The 20,928-nt window shown below is 33.4% G+C and overlaps 1 protein-coding gene across 13 annotated transcripts in view; it reads right to left on the minus strand.

Moving 5' to 3' along the window:
• Window positions 1-20,928, minus strand: part of LOC106869124 (sorbin and SH3 domain-containing protein 1) — a 482,929-nt gene that overhangs the window by 211,918 nt on the left and 250,083 nt on the right. For all 13 annotated transcript variants that reach the window (XM_052968338.1, XM_052968340.1, XM_052968337.1 and 10 more), the window contains 2 exons: window positions 3,386-3,488; window positions 1,062-1,176 (listed from right to left, as the gene is read on the minus strand). In XM_052968338.1, the coding sequence (XP_052824298.1) occupies window positions 1,062-1,176; window positions 3,386-3,488 (218 nt within the window). The remainder of the gene's footprint in view (window positions 1-1,061; window positions 1,177-3,385; window positions 3,489-20,928) is intronic.

The raw sequence follows: 20,928 nt of genomic DNA on the forward strand, positions 1-20,928 counted from the left end.
TATATACATATCTTTTATTTGATTGCAGTCATGTTGGAGCATCGCCTCAAAGGATTTTAGTTGAACAAATCAACTCCAAGACTTAGTTTTTTAACTCTAGTATTTATTCTATCAGTCTCTATAGAGATGTAAACACACCAGCACCAAGTGGTGGTGGAGGACAAACATGGACACAAAGACACACACACATATGATGGTTTTCTTTCAGTTTCTGTCTACTAAATCTACTCACGAAGCTTTGGTTGGCCCAAGGCTAAAGTAGAAGACACTTGCCCAAGGTGGCATGCAGTGGGACTGAACCCAGAGCCACGTGGTTGGGAAGCAAGCTTCCTACCACACAGTGATGCTGCTCATATATATATATATATATAAACAATTAGGCTGATAATGAAAAACAAGTTAAAAGACAGTAACTCTTCATGAATATGAACAAATGTTTGCCATATGTTAACTGTTTTTTATTTTTCAATTTAATACTAAATTTTGATCTTTAAAAAAGACTAATTTTTTAACCACCAACCCTTTCCCTGCTTACAGATTTCATAAAAATATATTTTGTTCATTTTTATTGTTTTACATTCATTGTTTGAAGCTTTCATAAGTGGAATATATTTTCAATTTTTTTAATCAATGTTTTTTTTAATTTCACCAACCACAAAATTATGAAGGAACGGATTCGTTTGTGACTTTGTCAAACAAGAGTTAATGGGATTAAGTAAACTGCTTAGTGATGGTGGTGGTGGTAGTGGTAGAGACAACATAATAACTGAGTTTGTATGGTTTGAACTGAAGATCATGAGGGCAGTTACCTACAAATTAGTCCCTTAACATTATACTATCTCACATATCAGCTTGAAATTTCAACTTATCCCCACCTCAAAACCAAAATGAAAAATAAAAGAAAAAATAATATAAACTGAAAAAGAAAAATGAAATATTTCAATTAAAATTTCAAATTAGTAAAACAAGTCCATGCAAAAAATAATAAATAATTAAAAGACCCTACAAGTATTAAGTGATATATATATATATATATAAAATGTCACTATAGATCTACTTACTGGCTTTGATTCTTTAAATGCTATTGAAGAGCATCCTGGCTCATAATCAACAATACTACGAGGCTGAATTTTGTAGGTTGAAAGATTGGAGCGAGCGTCAGGAGGACTCCAAGGACTATGAAAATAGAAACAGAAAAGGAAAATGGAACAGACTGAGCATTCTTGAAATAAATACGTGTATACATGATTCAGTTAGGCAATTAAGGATGTGATACATAAGGCAATTAAGGATATGAAGACAGGGAAAACTTCAGGTTCATTGGGAATTACTTCTGAGATGCTTAACACACGGTGAAGTAAGATACAGTCTAATCACCTATATAGTTAATAAGGTTATTCAGGAAGGTGCCATCCACAATGACTGGCATAGCAACATTATAGTCATCTGTTACAAGGGCAAAGGAGCTTAGAATTAATTATGGAGTTATCAAAATGCTGGAAAAGGTCATGAAAGTTAGAGAGAGAGTTATTGCCCACTTAATTATAAACAGTATTAGAGTAGATAATATGCAGTTTGTTTTTGTATAAGGTACTACTGATGTTATCTTCTTAGGCAACTGCAGCAGAAGTATTTAGCTAAGAGTAAACCATTATACGTAGCATATGTTGATATGGAGAAAGCCTTCAACATAATCCCTCAATTAGCAATATGGTGGTCTCTGAGGAAATTAGGGTATGTATTTCTATATCTCCCTCTTCACTACTCCAACATCTTGCACATATTTTCTATTCTATTCTCCTATATCTCCCACTTTACCCATCTACATACTGGTATGTCCCATCATCTGCACCCCAACCCTTGTTCATTACTCACTACATTAATCCCTACCTCCACCTGTTTACTCTTCCCTAACACCCTTATGAAAACATCCATTCTCCCCCCCCCCCATGACCCACTGTCTGTGCCCTTTCATATGTTCACATTCTTATTCCTTGAGAGTTTGCTTTCACACACATCCATCATTACCTTCCCCTTATCTTCTTCAGGTATACGGCTCCTCTATGGCAAAACACCTTTGCTTGTCCCTCTATCATACTTTAGCCTTTCAACACCTGGCATACACCCACCTACCTCCACCTTCCCCTCCTAAATACTTTCTCTTAATAGTGGGAACTTTTTCCTTTCTCTCTTACAAATTTCATGGTTACCTCACAAAATTCTGATGGCACAAAAAAATGCACCCAGTACACTCTGTAAAGTGGTTGACATTACGAAAGGCATCCAGCTGTAGAATCCAGGCCATGTATACATTAAAACAATATGATAGTAATACCTTCCATCTTTTCTATAAGTCTTTCACTCACATTAGGCATTAGACTGCAGCCGTGCCTTTCAAGCATATCAATAACAGTATTTATTTTGGAATATTGGTAGTTATTTTATCAATCACTATTTGTTAAGCTGATAAGTTAGAGAATATAAACAGCAGTACCATTTTTTAATGAGTACCATTTTTTAGCAAATACAAGCATATACAAAAACATGCACATGTACCTGACAAACTTCCATAGAGTTTGATAAATTTCACTCACTAGACATTGGTCACTTGAGATTTTCGTAAAAGACACTTGCACAAAGTACCATGCAATACTTACTGTTTGAACATGATTGGGTAATAAAGTTCTTTACCACACAACCATTTCATGCAGATAGTGTCTTTGAATAATTTCCTTTAGTCTTTATAATAATTTTTGGAACTTACAAGTACACATTACAATACATCAATGTACCAATTCTCTAACCCTAATTTGCATAGCATAGAGAAGACTATGGTTATTGAAGTGGTTTAATATTACTTATATGTGTCCAGAGTTATTACCTGTACTTGCAAAGATCATATTTAGATATTAGCCACTGAAGTGAAGTTTTCTTCTCAATATATATCCATAATACACACTTCTGAAAAAACAGGACTATGAGATTTCCTGAACATTGACTTCACAGTAGATGTACTTTCACAGTATACACTGATAAAGTTTAAATGAAGGTCACTTTTGGATTTGCTTTTTGTTTTGTTTAAGAATCAGAAACATTTTCAGTACATTTTGCTGAGCAATTTTAATAAGTGAACAAACACTCCTTTTTTTTATTTATAATGCAAGAAAATTTAGTGCATATTACATACAAGGGATATATTATTCTAGATTTTTTGTTCCCCATAATTTTGAGTCATACATGAGCACATATAATATGTAAATACAATAGATATTTCTTCTCACTTCGTTAAGTATGATATTAGCTTGAAAGTTACTCTATCACTAATGTTGTAGACATGAGAGTAAAGCGAGAGGATTACAAAAATCTATAAGTAAATAATGCACACCTCCTCCTTTCTCTTGATGACACAGATTTACTTCGGTTTCTTTCAAATGTACTGCCACCGGTGTATTGTCTGCTTTCTGATGCTGATCTGTAACCTGTATCATCTGAAAAAGAAAATACAACAAGACTTTACTGAAAGGTTACCAGTCAAATACAGACAGGTTAAAACATCATTGATATCTTAATCTTGTCTTTGAGTGTCACAGCCAGAAATAAAGATGGTGTTAAGTAATAAAAGTAAATAAGTAACAGCAATAATAACATTATCATTAATTATAATAACAATAAAATGAAAAAAGTATAAATATTTAATACTGAAAATAAAAACAATTAGTGAAAACTGATTTAAGGTTACATAACATGATTAACAAATACATAAATAATATACAAAGTTGACTTAGTAAAGTCAATGCATCCTTTAAAACATACATACACTATTGTATTCACTTTTACATTGTTGTTGTAATCATCATCATCATCATCGTCATTAGGCAGGGAATTGGAAGAGTTGTTAGAACAACCTTATGGCATTCATTCCAGTTCTCTCTGAGTTCAAATGCTGTCAAGGTCAACTATGCCTTTTGTTCTTTCAGAGGTCAATAAAATAAAGCACCATCCATGGCAATGGATTGGTGGAACTGTGAGAGCATCAGACAAGAAATCTTATAGATACTCTTTTGTCTTTTTCGATTCTGAGTTCAAATTCTGCCACAGGATCCAAATTTTGTCAATTGGCTGACGTAATGATTATTATTATTATTATATTTTATATCATTAAGCATCACAGTATTTTCTTATACATCTACCTGTTAGTCACTAGTATTTAACTAAACATTCATCGAGTTTGAATATCAGTAAACAAATTGTAGCTGCATAACAAATGACTATGGTACCTAATAATAATATTATATTATAAAATAATATTAATACTTAAGTAATAGAAAGTACAGCAGTGTATGGGTGTTTTAATATTTACAATGACACAGCTACTGATGAGAATTGTTTCAGTCACAGTACAGGATGAACTTTCAGTAAATAATTCTCCAAATAAGTGCAACTCAGAAATGTATAATTTTAATTCATTTCCTTCTTTTTTCTCAATAAATATTCATAAATTTGAAATATGGATTCAGACAATATTGCAACATTGATGATAGAATGTCAATGAAGTAAATGAAATATGTTCACTTATTCAAAAGTGATAAATGAACTTGTCTCAAATTCTTATCAGTTTCTTCTGAAGTAAGAAAACATAATGAATTGGAAAGTGATGTTAGACATTATAAACACTAATTTTAATCAGAAAAGAGAGACAGAATTTAACTCTTCCTGTTTTATTTGTTCAATATATGGAAATGTTTTAGGTTACCTGTTAAAACTAAGGAAGAAAAGATCTTAGAACTCAGAATCATTTTGCCCCTTGCTCTCTCCCTCCTTCTCCAAAGATCACACAGTTCATGAGATGAAACAAACAAGTTTTTATGCCTGCAAAAAAGAGAATTTGTTTCAAATTCTCAACACAGCACATAAACTTATTCCATTTTTGTGAACTTCATTAAGTTTGAGGCTAACACAGAACATCACTAATTAACTTGGACTCAAGTGTTTTTTCTTTATACATTAACACATTCAGTGTTTGTTTATCAACAGATGTCATAGATATGTGAACACACGGGAATGAAATTCTAAACCTTTATTGATTGTGAGATTCCAACTATATTATCCACTATACCAAGTCAAATAGGAAAAAAAAACCCCCAAAACTAAAACTATTTGCACTTAAGTGGTATTAAAACTATTTTCCACAAGGTTGCACCTTTTGCAAGGCGTACTGTTAAGCCTATACTCTATGCTATTGTCACTTATTTCAGACAATATCGACTGAAGTTAGCTATATATAATTAAAATCATATGTCCTTAGTGACATATAATTTTTTGTTTCACACCATACCAGTTGCTTCATCTTTGAGTCAAATTTCCATTGTTCCTTAATTCTAATATTTATAGGTTCTGCTGTTTCTCTTTGTAAACCACACTATATGTTCTTGGGATATTAGATGTGAAATTTTTTAATAACTTCTTTTTGCTGACAGAGCTGGACTCTGGCGACATACCTATGAAATATACTGTTACACCGGGACACTTAATCTGCAGTAGTTACCAATAGAGAATATTTTCTCAATCAGATATATGCTTATCAGTATTTGCTCATATTCTCAAACTTCATCTAATAACAAAAAGATCGTCATCATCAATTAACATCTGTTGATCAACAATAAAAATAATACTGGCTTCAAATTTTGACACAAGGCCAAACATTTTAGGGAAGAGGGTTAGTTGGTTACATTGACCCCAGAACCTGACTAATACTTTATTTTATCAACTCTAAAAGGATGACAAGCGAAGTTGACATCAGCAGGGTCTGAACTCAGAACATAGAGGGCCAGAAATGTCACTAAACATTTTGTCTGACATGCTTACAATTCTGCCAGCTTGCCTTCTTCTTCTTCTTCTTCTTATTATTATTATTATTATTATTATTATTATTGATATTATTCAGTTAAATTCTGCAGATTTCAACTTTGCCTTTCAACCTTTCAGGGTCAATAAGAAGAGTACCAGTTGAGCACTGGAGTTGATGTAACCGACTACCCCCAACCTCCAAAATTTCAGACCTTGTGCTAATACTAGAAAGGATTATTATTATTGTTACTAAGGCAGCAAGCTGTATCATTAGCATGTTGGACAGAATGCTTAGTAACATTTCTTCCAGCATTTATGTTCTAAGTTCAATTTCTGCCAACATCGATTCTTGCCTTTCATATTTGGGATCGATAAAATATATATCGTTTGGACACTGGAGTCAATGTAACTGTCTTACCCTCTACCCCTTGCTGGCTTTGTACCAAAATTTGAAACCATTATTGTTATTATTATCATTAATAATAATAATAATAATAATAATAATAATAATAATTGCTGTCTCAAGGCCAGCAATTTCGTGGAAGGAGTAAGTCAATGACATTGACCCCGGTGTTTAACTGGTACTTACTTTATCAATCCTGAAAGGATGAAAGGCAAAATCGACCTTGGCAGAATTTGAACTCAGAATGTGGAGACATACAAAATGCTGCAAAGCATTTCACTCAGCATGCTAACGCTTTTGCCAGCTCACTGCCTTATTATTATTAATAATAATAATAATAATAATAATAATAATAATAACAATCCTTTCTACTATAGGCACAAGGCCTGAAATTGTGGGGGAGGGGGCTAGTTGATTACATTGACTCCAGTGTGTAAATGGTATTTATTTCATCAGTTAACCTTGGCAGAATTTGAACTCAGAAAGTAAAGATGAACAAAATGCTGCTAAACATTTTGCATGGTGTGCTAACAATTCTGCCAGCTTTCCGCCCTAATAATAACAATAAGAACAACAACAATAAAATAAAATAATTTTGTGATAAAGATATGACATCTGATGTTTTTAAAGGATGAAGTAAGTGGAAGTTGTGATATTAATGCTTTTTTTGCTAGAGAGTTACTAACCTAAGTAGACTCAACTAGGAATAGAAACTGTCTTGGATTCACAACATAGAAAAACTTTCTTTTAAGTTACATACAGCCTACAAACATACTAAATAAAACCTCTTTTTTCATTATAACACAGCATCACAAATTTAGAGAAGGAGAATTCTAGTTAATGGACTGATCTCAGTAAAAAACTGATTGGCTAATATTTTTTATTGACCATGGAGTGGTGAAAGTCAATGCTGACTTTTGAACTTGAGGAAGAAAGAGATCTGAATATGGTGATGCATTTTATTTCATCCATCCTGCAACTATTTCTGTTTTCTATAACAATGATTTTTAACATAGGCATAAAGCCACATATTTCAGAGGAGGTATCATAGCTAACTGAAATTATACCAGATTTGAATCAAGAATGTAAAGAAATGTAACTAAATACTGCGTTTTCCTAGCATTACCTTTTCATTTATGCTACCACTTTATATAATAATTACAATTCCATAAAACTGAGAAAAATAGAAAGTTTACAATTAGCTTGATCTCTGAAAGAGATCATGTCTTCCAATGTGATATGTGTTAAAACATTTTTGCAGACTATAGAGTGACTTGTGACCTACCAGTGCAATCATTAACTTGCATTATATTGCAGATTAGTCCCAACTGAACAGACCAATGATCAAAACATTCCAGCTATAATCATCCCAGCATTTTTTTTTACAGCTGTACCTAGGGCATTATCATCCAAAGTATCTATTCTTTAAGATAGTAGCATGTAGTTTGAGTGGATTTTGCTGTCATGTCTAGCAAACTGAGCAACTGTGTAGAAGTTTCTTCATTGTCTCCATAAGTTTGTCAATAGAAGACTAGGTTGTTCAGAGACATTGATAATCAGATGTTGACTTTGATATACATCAGGCTAGTGACACCAGTCTAGTTTACTGTATAAACAAAACGACTATTTTATAAAACACTGATTTTATTGACTTGAGTTCCGAGTTTCAGTCATAAAGAAAGAAAGAAAAAAGGAAGAAAAATATACAAGGTTAGGTCATATTTGTAATTATCTCTGCTATATAGAATCAGTGTAGAACAGGCATATAATATTTGTATATGCATTGCTAAAAAGTTAATTGTATTAGAATAACTTTATTAGATTGAGAATATTAACCCATCTTATTTCTAATACTTATCAAAATCCACTCATGATGTAACAAGTTTGCTGACATTAAATTTCAAGTCTCTAAGTCAGCGAGCTGGCAGAATCATTAGCATGCCAGGCAAAATGCTTAGCAGCATTTCATCTGTTTTTATGTTCTGAGTTCAAATTCCACCAAGGTTGACTTTGCCTTTCATCCTTTCAGGGTCAATAAATTAAGTATCAGTGAAACACTGGGATCGATGTAATCAACTAGTCCCCTCCCCAACAATTTCTGACTTTGTGTCTATATTAGAAAGGATTATAATTTCAAGTCTTAAAGTTATGTCCATATATGAATGTTATACATTTACATAAATGAATGTATTGAGCAAAACTCTGAGTAGACTGTCATTTTTTAATATGATAAACATATCTATCTACACTATCCAACATACTGAGTTCTATATCATTTGCACTATGTAAAATATATCTTTTATCTTTTCTTTTACTTGTTTCAGTCATTAGACTGTGGCTACACTGGGGCAGTGCGATGAAGAGCTTTTTTATTTGAACAAAACGCCCCCAGTACTTTTCTTAAAGCTTGGTACTTATTCTATTGGTCTCTTTTTGCTAAACTGGTAAATTACAGGGACATAAACACACCAACGCCGGTTGTCAAGTAGTGGTGGGGGACAAACACAGATACAAAGACACACAAACAGATACACACATACACACACACACATGTATATGCATACATGATGGGCTTCTTTCAGTTTCCATCCACTAAATCCACTCATAAGGCTTTGCTCAACCTGAGACTAGCAGAAGACACTTGTCCAAAGCACCACACTGTGAGACTGAACTTGGAACCATGTGGCTGAGAAGCAAACTTCTTACCACACAGCCATGCCTGCATTTATATATATTTGTATATATTTTACATTTACATTAATGATATGTATATATATGCATATGGGGGTGGGGAGAGAGAGATTATAGAAATTTGTAAAATTTTATCATATTCCCATTTGTTCCCTCATACTTTACTCTATACAGGTTTAATTATTTTTCTTTATACACAGATTAAAATAATTAGTCATAGATGCATTGTCCAAGTAACTAGCTCACTTAAGTTGTTGACAGTTAATTGAATAAGAGACGATAGGCAGGTCAATAGTGATAATTTTTTTAGTAACTACCAAGCTGTTTTGGCATATACTGCATTTATTTAGATTTATATAGATTTATAAAATGCACTGATATCTAGCAGTCTCAATGTCATGTTAAGAGTAATCCAAGGTACAATATTTTAAACTGAAGTCATTAGTTTTAAATTATGTCAAGAATCTATTTCATTTGTAAAAATGAAGACAGGCAAAAAATTATGTTATTCTTGAATATTCCTATTATAGCTGTAACCCACAATATAACTAACAGCAACAACATACATATTACTTGATACACTGTAATGGTACTGATAACAGAAAGAGACAGTAACAAAGATAAGGTGTGAAAGGATTATATTGCAGATCTGTCCAACCTGTGCAAACATGGAATAATTGGAAATATAACAGATAACGATAATGAGAAATCATTTAGTCATCATCATCGTTTAACATTTGTTGTCCATGCTGGCATGGGTTGGACAGTTTGACCAGGGCTGGCAAGCTGGAAGGCTGCACCAGACTCCAGTCTGATTTGGCATGGTTTCTACAGCTGAATGCCCTTCTAATGCCAACCACTCTGAGAGTATAATGGGTGCTTTTTTTGGCCATTGACATGGGTGCCATTTGCGCCACAGTTTAACTTGGCTTGATGGATCTTCTTCTCAATAATGACATAATGCCAAAGGTCTCGGTCATTCATCATTGCCTCCATGTGGCCCAACACTTGAAAGGTGCTTTTCACATGCTACCAGCATTGGCCATTTTGCCTCCACGAGGCCCACTCAAAAGGTGCTTTTTATGTGCCACTGGCATGGGTGCCAGTTATGTAACACTAGTATCAGTCACAACTATGATTTCACTTGGCTTGACAGGTCTTCTTAAGCATATCACCAAAGATCTTGGTCACTAATCATCACCTCTGTGAGGCCCAAAGTTTGAAGATCATATTTCACCACCTCTTAGTATTATTATTAAGGTATTGGGTTGGCAGAATTGTTAGTGTTGACAGAAATATCTTGCAGTAGTTCTTCTGACTCTTTACAGTTTAAGATCAAATACTGCAACAGTCAAGTTTGTCATCCATCCTTTTGAGGTTGATAAAATAAAGTACAAGTGAAGCATTGAGTCAAAGTAATTGAATAACCTTTCCCCTCCAAAATTGTTGGCATTGTACCAAAATTTGAAATCATTGATATTATTAATATTAATAAAAAGACATAGCGGTAAGCTGACAGAATCGTTAGCATACTGGGCAAAATGTTTAGTGGCATTTTGTCCGTCTTTATGGTCTGAGTTCAAATTTCACTCAGGCCAAGTTTACCTTCCATCCTTTTGGGGTCAATAAGATAAGTACCAGTCAAGTACTGGCAATGTAATCAACTTCCCTCTTCCTGCAAAAACTTCTGGGTCTATGCCAAAATTTGAGACCATTATAACATATTAGATCCATTGAAATATTAAAATCAATGGTTCTATGTCTTTCTTTGCATGATAAACATAAAATAGAAAATAAACAAAAGCTGTAACTACTTCGTTGAGGAACTGTCAAAAATGTTTCTCACTTTCTCACACACACATACACACAAATAAGGAGAAAATTTCAAGCAATTTGTTTATCTCAAATACATATAATGAAACAAACAGCTTCTTTGTCCTCTAATGATAACTGAGTGATGCAGCTATTTTCCTTGAAAATTGCTTAAAACATTTATTTGCTTACAGAAAGTCAATGAAATGGGTCAAAATTCCAAAGAAGAAATTAACTTTTGATTTCTGAAACGACTATGAGGATAAATGAATTGACTTATTTCTTATTGCAGTGAGTGAGTGGATGGATACTCAGAAATACTTAGAAGGTATTATGTGTATAAAGAAAATGAGTTGGTGAGTATAAACAATTGATAAAGTGTACATTAATTACATTTCATGCTTCTTAATTACATTTCATGCTTCTTACCAGGGAGTTTCTAGCTTAATTCAAGCATAGACTATTTGCTAATTTATGAATAAATGACAGGAATTCTTTGGCAGTGGGTGAGTCTAATGTGAAATGGAGATAATATAGAAGTTGTAAAAAATAGTAGTGATGGTACTGAGGAAGAGGAAAGAGGAGAGGAAAAATAACACTTTCTTTGATAATTTCTAACAGCAAATATTATTAAAGTACATTAACCCATTTTGTTTCCTGTCATCTCAAGTAAATACTGAAACATACAGTACACTAGATATCAAATCCTCATCATAATCCATCTCTTCCTCTCTTCACCAGCCCTTCCCATCTAGGATATACTAGATGGGTTACCATATTGGTGTGAAAATCAGCTTCTTACATGTGAGTTCCTAATTCTAAGTTTTATAGTTCTGTTGCCACAAACATAACACAATTATAAATTAAGTTAACAGACATTTCAAGATGAGTGAAAAATAGTAATAGAAAAGCTCAAACTAGATCCTATAATCCCCACTAAGCCTATTGATTAGAGAAATAGCATATTCTAAGTATATATATTTGTTTAATAAATGAAAGATGTGAAGAGATAGGTTTTTTAAATATGAATCAATTATTATTATTATTATTATTATTATTATTATTATTATTATTATTATTATTATAAAGGTGACGAGCTTGCAGAATTGTTAACACACTAGGTGAAATGCTTAGCAGTATTTTGCCTGTCTCTATGTTCTGAGTTCAAATTCCACTGAGGTTGACTTTGCCTTTCATCCTTGCAAGGTTGATGAAATAAGTACCAGTTATGCACTGGGGTTGATGTAATCGACTAGCCCCTTCCCCCAAAATTTCAGTCTTTGTGCCTATTGTAGAAAAGATTATTACTAAAGGCAGCAAACTGGCAGAAGTGTTAGCTAGCTGGATGAAGTGCTTTGTGGTATTTTGCCCATTGCTATGATCTGAGTTCAAATTCCACTGAGGTCAACTTTGCCTATCATCCTTTCAGGGTCGATGAATTAAGTACCAGTGTGTTGTAATGAAAATGATACTCCCCTTTCCACATGACAAAGTGATATGAACCAGCCACTATAAAGTCAGACAGTCAGTTGTTGTGGGAACTCAGCAGTAGTAGAGTTGTTATACAAGTTCTCAGTTGGAGTCAGTGTCAGTTACACGATATATACAAGTTCAAGTTAATGTGAAGGTAGACAAGTCATTGTCTTGTAGAGCTATCAGTGATTGCATGATAAACGAGTCAAAGATAATAAGACGCAGAATACCACCAAAACAATAGTAGTGACAAGAATATTACAGTGCCAACAATAACATACAAATGGATGAGGATTCAAATTATAACACAGTGAAATACTGTGGTTGATGTAATCAACTAGTCTCCTCCCACCAAATTTCAAGCCTTGTGCCTTATTATTATTATTATTATTATTATTATTATTATTATTATTATTATTATTAAATTAGCAGCCTTTATAATCATTTAAATTCTACTGAGGTCAACTTTGCCTTTTATCCTTTCAGGGCCAATAAAATATTTACCAGCCAAGTATTGAAGTCAATGTAATCGACTTGCCCCTCTCACTCAAAATTTCAGATTTTATGCTGATAGCAGGGAAAAATTATAAGGTGACAAGCTGGCAGAGTTGTTAGCATGTTGGACAAAATACTCAGTGGCATTTCTTTCAGCTTTTATGCTTTTAGTTCAAATTCTGCCAAAGTTGACTTTGCCTTTCATCCTTTCAGGGCCAATGAAATAGGTACCAACTGAGCATTGGGGTCAATGTAATCAAGTTCCCCATCCTTCGCAATTGCTGATCTTGAGTCTATAAAAAGGATTATTATTATTATAATTATTATTATTATTATTATTATTATTGAATGAGAGAGCAGTGCATGCCATCAAAGTGATACTGGAGTAAAATATACAAAGCTCAGTATACCAATCACGACTACCCGTCTGATAAGGGTACACCAGGCACATGCATCACAACCATATGGGCACGACATGGTGATCTCATATCAAGATAAAAAGTGCATGACTTTGCAGATGGGGCTCAGTTAGAATTTTCATCAGGTTGAGTAGCCCATCCCGATCAAAAGGTCTCTGAATAAGGGTTGTTTAAGGATGTTGAACAAAACACCTATATTTCCAAAGGTGAATTATCCAAACCCCAAAGAATTCCTCTCAACACATGGCTCTGATGCTTCCCCACTACTTCTGCTTGTGATCAAAGATGCACATATTGTCAGCCACTAAGGAACACGTTCAACTGGTTAAGGTCAAACAACTGACAAGCAAATCTGTGGTACTGAGCAGAATATTTGCTGTAGCCTGTCTTTTATACCAGTGCAATCACTTCAACAAGTTTAAGATGCTGAAATTTGGTTGTATCTTATATCTGATACTTATTAACATCTATTAATTCTTTCTGTACCTTTATTTAACTGAAATTAGAGCCTCATGGTAAAAGCTGCATTATAGTGCAGTATTTCTTCTGTAAGAAAAAACATGAAAATTTTGCAAGTGAGAAGAATCAACTGTTTTGAGCAACCAGTGAATTTTACATTCCTAGCTCAGCTGGTGTGCTTAATGTCAGAGGAACTGATACATTTTGTAGTCAAGAGTATCCATCAATGAATGGTAAGTAGAACACCAAAACTTCTTCTGGACATGCTCACAAGAAAGTTCAACTTGACCAAGCATGTCAACAAAACATGACTCAGGTTTGCAATCTGCCAGTGACAATAATAATAATAATAGACCATTTCAGCTTGTATTGCAGTACTTCTTTACAGCCTGGTGGACTGAACTATTTAAGGTTGTTGTTGTTGTTGGCCTATGAACAAAGTTGTGTGAACCATGGCCATCTCATTTTTTTTGGTGGGGGGGCAGTAAGGCTATCTTATCTAGTGTGCCTTTATGTAAGTCGATAAGAGTGTGATTTGAAGATTAGTTTATTTTCCCAAAAGACTGTGACTACATAGATGTACCTATAGTCAAGTGTTCTCATATATAATGGGGTTTTTTCAATTGCATGAACTAAAAGTTGGAGGAGGATGTGATAAACTACCTGCATCAACTTGCTATAAAAGCAGGAAGTAATTTTATCTTGTGCTTATTCTTAGTGTGAGTTTTGAAGAGTGCAGTTCGATTTTAACAGTTATTTTTTCAAAGCTATAATGGAAGTGGCAAAGGAGCATATTCAGCATATTTTGCTTTATGTGTTCAACAAAGGCAACAACACAACAGAAAGTGCAAGGAATACCAATGCAGTGTACAAGAATTGGACAATAAGCATAAGCCAGTGTTAACAGTGGTTCCAGAAATTCTGAGCTGGAAACTACAGCCTAGAAGACGAGCCTCATCCTGGAAGGTCTTTAGAGCTTGACAAGAATGTCCTGCAAACCCTGGTGGAACAAAACCTCATCGTAACTGTTGAGGAACTAGCAGAGAAGCTTGGATTTGGTCATTCAACCATTCATTGACACCTGCTTACCATTGGAGAAGTCAGCAAATTGGGTCAATGGGTTCTGCACAAACTTCCCAAGTCTAATCACGCACAGAGAGTGAATGTGTGCTCTTCTTTGCTGCCACGTCTCACAAATGAACCTTTTTTGGACCAAATAGTGACTTGTGACAAGAAATGGGTTCTCTATAAAAATGTCAAGTGCTGAAGACAGTGGGTAAGGAAAGGAGAAACAGCAGCACCCGAGGCTAAAGTAGGTCTTCACCCATGTAAGGTGTTGTTATCTATTTGGTGGGATATCAAATGTTTAGTCCACTTTGAACTTTTAAACCCAAATCAAATGATAACAAAGGAGATCTACTATGAGCAGCTTGAGTGGCTTAAGTCAGCACCAGAAAAAAAAACAACCATCTTTGGTTTGAAGGCGAAAGGAGTTCTTTCATCAGGATAATGCTCGGCCACATACAGCGAGGATGACATTTCAAAGGTTGGAGCAGTTTGAATGGGAAACAATGCCCCACCCACCAAATTCACCAGACATTGCCCCATCTGATTATCATTTATTCTGCAGTCTTCAAAATCATTTGGATGGAAAAAATATAAACAAGTTCAGAACAGTACTGGAGGAGTATTTTTCATCACAGACAAGTGAATTTTGGAAAAGGGGCCTTGTAAGTCTACCAGATAGATGGAAGAGCTTGTAGAAAATGAAAGTATATTTTAGATTAAAAAAGAACTTTGTTTATCTTAATTTTGAAAATTAAAAGAAGTATAAAAAAACCACATTATTTATGGGATGACCCAATATTTTATTCATTCTATTATCAATGCACATGTTCAAGAACCAAGGTGGAATATTCTGCTCAATACCGCATAGTATGCACATTCAAGTTTTTCCATATGCATATATATGAATGCATATGTGTTTATATATGTGTTTGCTTATGTGTGTACACATGTACTGTAGCAGCCATGATATAAGGGTCGGTAAGAACAAGTGAATTAAAATATTTATTATAGGAGATTAACAAAACAGTGAGACTAGATATTTTACACATATTTAGATATATCTAATATCTATCTTTCATGGAAATTTCAAGTGAATGGAATAAATATTTCATAAGTTACGAGGAAATAAACAAATAATCAACCAAACTGCAATGGCCAAAACTTTTGGCCACTGCAATTTGGGAGATTGTTTATTTCCTCATAACTTACAAAATATTTATTCCATTCACTTGAAATTTTCATGAAAGATAGATATTAGATATATCTAAATAGGTGTAAAATATCTAGAGTCAATGTGTTGTTAATCTTCTATAATAACTATTTCAATACATTTGTTCTTACTGACCCTTATATTATAGCCACTACTGTATGTATTCACATCACTGTCATTTTTATGCCTGCTTTTTCTTTCTTGGCATGAGCTGAACAAGACGTTGGGGCAGCAGCCTACAGCAGGATGCCCTTCTTGTTGTAAACCACTACACGTTTTTCAACTGAGCTATTTTTATTTCATCAATCTTCATACATCAACACTGATGAATCTGACAAGCTGCAGTATCATTGCTTAAGTGATAACAGTGTGAAGAAAAACATTCACACAAATGCATAAATGACAAGCATCTGTTCAGTTTCCATCTACCAAATTTCATTCACAAGGCATTGGTCAGCCCAAAGCTACAACAAAAGACACTTTCTCAAGGGGCCAAGCACTGGGATAGAATCCAAAACCATGTGGTTGCAATGCAAACTTATTAACCAGTCATATTTGCAACTATATTTATTTATTTATTTATTTATTTATTCATTTATTTATTTAGAGAGAGAGAGAGAGAGAGAGAGAGAGAGAGAGAGAGAGAAAGTGAATTTGAAATCCCCGCAATAAAAATAGAAAATAAACTACCCTCATTAGAAAAGGATGAGCATATCAAAGAAATTTAATAGTTATTGACTGAAATATGAGAGTAAGCTGTTGATAATTAAAAATTTCACGTAAATATGCAACTACAAAAAACTTTAGATAACCATTATTATTGTTATTATTATTATTATTATTATTATTATTATCATTATCTATAGTGTCATCATTACCATTTATTCATCATTATCATAATCATCGTTGCTATTATTTTCTAAAACTGCCTGTACAAACTATTTTTGTTTTTCTCTCTTAACAGCATAACAACATTTCTCACAATTACAAAGCTACTAAATAGTGAACAAATAATGGAGAGCAAATATTTCTCTCTTTCTTACATGAATAAGACAAATAACAAAAAGGAAATATAAAATAGAACATATATATGCACAAACATAAATATTCAGAGCAACCAAACAAAAACAAAACCGAGACATTACCTGTTGTATTCAAAATTTTTTTTATAACCATTGTAGTAAATGTAGTGAACTATATACATTGATTAAAAAATAAAAAACTGATTTGAGCTATTGTGTTAAAGAGGCTTTACTAAGCAATGCCTTTTGTTTACTTTATCAATCTATCATTAGGATGGTTGAACGAACAGTAATAATACTAATCCCTGGAAAAAGGTTAATCTAACAAGTAGATAATCCATCATATTGAAATGAAAGAAGAGGATGCATGAGTAATGAAGAAGTGGTATGCTATTTGTCACAACAACAGAAATTTCAAATATTTATCATTTCAAATCGAACAAGAAAAAATATCAATAAAGGTGATAAAACAAGCACCCAGGTGATAAGTTATCAGTGACATTCTTCAACTGAACTACATACTCACAAAACTAGATGACGTCACTTATGACCTTACCCACAGCTTTATTTATTGTTTGACAAGTTAATTCAATAGATTTCTTTTGGTTCATTAAAAATTCAAGGGCTTTATTTTTGTCTAATTTCTAGTAAATCCTTTGAGGTTGAATAGAAACAATACTCATTATTATAATGAGTGTATTTGGCACAAGAAACTACACAGGAATATTGTTGGATTTGGTGCAGATATATTTGCTATTTATCATTATTTATTAATAATTGGTAAAAATATAATAACTATAATAAATACAACAATATTATAAATTAAAAATCATAAATACAAATGCTATAAATACAACTATGCTCTAAAATATGATGACCATTTAAAATATATTTCTAAAATAAGAAACAGTTAAAAAGGAAAAAAAAAAATAAAGCAATCCACCCAATCTTTGGTTTATGAATGCATGTGAAAATGTAGTGGCTAAGCTGATAATTTATTCCAGTAAGGAAGAGGTGTGAGAAGTAGAAGGCATATGAAGTAGTAGTAGTAGTAGTAGTAGTGTGTGTGTGTGTGTGTGTATGAGAGAGAGAGAGAGAGAGAGAGAGAGTGTGTGTGAGAGAGAGAGAGAGAGAGAGAGAAAGAGAGAGAGAGTGTGTGTTTAGCCAAGTCAAAGATTAAGTTCATCTTAAGCTTTCATGATGGCTTTTGGGGTAGGCGTGTTTAACATAAGGCTTAAAGGTTGGATAGGACCTGGTTAAAACCATTTGTTCGGTTTGGTGAGGGTGGAGAAATTCATTGACTACCTATGCCCTAACTACCCTACATTTAACCATTATTTGTATCTCCTCTGTAAACAGAGTGTACTGTTTGTACAAACCACCAAACCGGATGTTTACACCGATAGGAACATTCCCTTCACTTAGCTACTTTTAAATTATCTTCTCCTCACCCTCTTCATGTACACATTCCCAATCAAGTTTTTGACCCTTCTCAATTGCCAAGTTAAGTGTATATTCATTCAGCAAATCAACTGTGTATATCCAAATAAAGGAGTGTAATTTAATAATGATTTTTTGATGTCTAGAGTAGGGGAAAATCCTTTAAATGATTTGGAGAATAGACAAAAATACTAGTGAACAAATACTGTAATACGGATTTTTGCGAATATTCTCATATTTATCTCAAATAGTAACTTAAGTGGAATTTATTAATAAAAATAATTATCTTTGGTACCTTTGACTAACTAAATAACTCCATTCATCCATCTTCACTGCTCACTATTCCTGGAAGGGTCACAGGGGTAGGTCTCAGGCACTTCCTCCATAGGGTTCTATCAAATGCATCTGTCATTAAACTTTTCAACTGAATTCCCAAGCATGGACAGCTGAGACTATGGCTATTATCCAACCATCTCATTCTTGGTCTACTCCTAAGTCTCCTGCAATATTCTAATCACATGTCCATAGTACTGGAGCTGTGACCTCTCAATGTGAAGAAGTTATAGCTCTACTTGGAGAGGCTCTCTGATCTCTGAGCTCCAAATTTCCTTCAAAGGCCACTTGTATTCATGATTGTACTCTTTTGGTCATTATCCAATATTCATGACCACAGGTGAGGATGGACATGGAAAGTGAATTATAAACTGTTCATCTATTTATTTACCTGTCCATCAGTTTCAGTAAAAACGTATGTTCATACACTGAGAGGATCCTCTTTAGAAAATAGACACATACACACACAAGTCAGTCCACAAACTCATGCATACAAATGTCATATGTATTGTAGGATAACAGTAACAAAATTTCATGTAAAATATAAACTCCACCTATAATAATAATCTTAGGTTAGGATTAAGTACATTCGACAAATCAGAAGAGCACTGATGACTGACACCGCATACAATTCTAGATTCTTATTATCATAAGAACTGTTATATCACAAAAAGCTAAAATCTTCAATTTCCAAAATATCTCAATCAAGACAATCTCTGGACATCACAAAGATAATTAGTCGATCATATGCATATTGCATATTACATATTTTCAAACCAAAAAATAGGTCTACTGGATAAGGGTAGACCTAGGATTAAACAAAAACAACAACAACAAACTTACTGTTTCTCACTAATCTATTTAGTTATCCCCCCAGTACACATTAACCTAAATAACTATACACAAATATGCATATGTATATATTTCTATCTGTACTGAATTAATGTTTTCTGTCCAAAGCTCTGTCAACCGAGAATTTGTTTTTGCTTTCTAAAATCAAACAAAATAAACATTCATATATAAACAATGTTCCGAATATTAACCAATTCCACTTAGTGCTGTACTTGAGCAGACTGCAATGGATTGTTTTGAAAACAAATAGAACCACTGAAAGGCAAAAACAATCAAACAAGAACAGCTGGTTGCGTGCACATGTGTGTATGTTTCTACACACACACACACGTGTGTGTGTGTGTGTATGCAATGCACACGTATACATGTAGGTATGATCATGTGTATGCTTGAGAGTACTAAGACACACACATGCATGCATGCACATGTGTATGAATGCACACAAGTGTGTAAATAATATATATGCATTTAATTATTTCCATGACATATTATAACTGTGTATTTTACATATGTGTAAGTTACTGAAGTGAAATGTTGAAACTAGATTTGGATTGAGTGTAAAATTAATGTTAACATATTAAATAAAATGAATTTAAAAAAACTAACAACAAATAATTGTCTGGTCAGGAAAAATGAAAACAATATTAGTCAATGACTCATATTATTTTAGTTATTTCAGCAAATATGGGAGAGAAGTCTAGATACGTTTCAGTATGTTTATGACCTCATCAGCAAAGCATAAACTTCACTGAACTTAGCCAAATAGTGATTGAAAAATCAATAAGTTAATGTACAAGATTGCACAAAGGTTGGCACTCAAGGTTATGGTTACACATAAGTTTATGATTATGCACACACAAATAGGACATACCATTATGTTATTAATAAATAACACAGAAAGGAAATAATAACAAAAAGATTACATTAAAAATGATGCATGGATCCTGTAGTCTTCTAGTTACAGTTACAAAACTGCAATTAGTGGTAAATTTAAATCTAAACATGTTAAGCCATATAGACAAGATGACACAGGATCAAGAAAAATTGTGGCCTTCAAGCCTGCTTTAAATACAGCAGGACAGCAGAATGGGAAAATGAACAAATAAGTTACACACACACACACAATATCATTGTTAAATATAAAAACCATTACTTAAAGGTTTGCATCAAAGATGTTCCATGAAAGAAATTTATGAAAAAAAAATGTTTTTTATTCATCCATTAATGTTATTTGTTGAATGCTTATCAAGAGTGAAACTTCAAGTAATGAAGAAACAGTGAGCTCTAAGAATAATATATATCAACTTTACTAGACATGTACTCTTTATTCATACTACTTGCAAGTGTGTGCATGCATGTGTGTGCATGTGTGTGCACACGCGCGTGTGTGTGTGTGTGTGTGTG

The sequence above is a fragment of the Octopus bimaculoides genome, chromosome 5, assembly GCF_001194135.2.
Source record: "Octopus bimaculoides isolate UCB-OBI-ISO-001 chromosome 5, ASM119413v2, whole genome shotgun sequence".
Classification (NCBI taxonomy): Eukaryota; Metazoa; Mollusca; class Cephalopoda; order Octopoda; family Octopodidae; genus Octopus; species Octopus bimaculoides.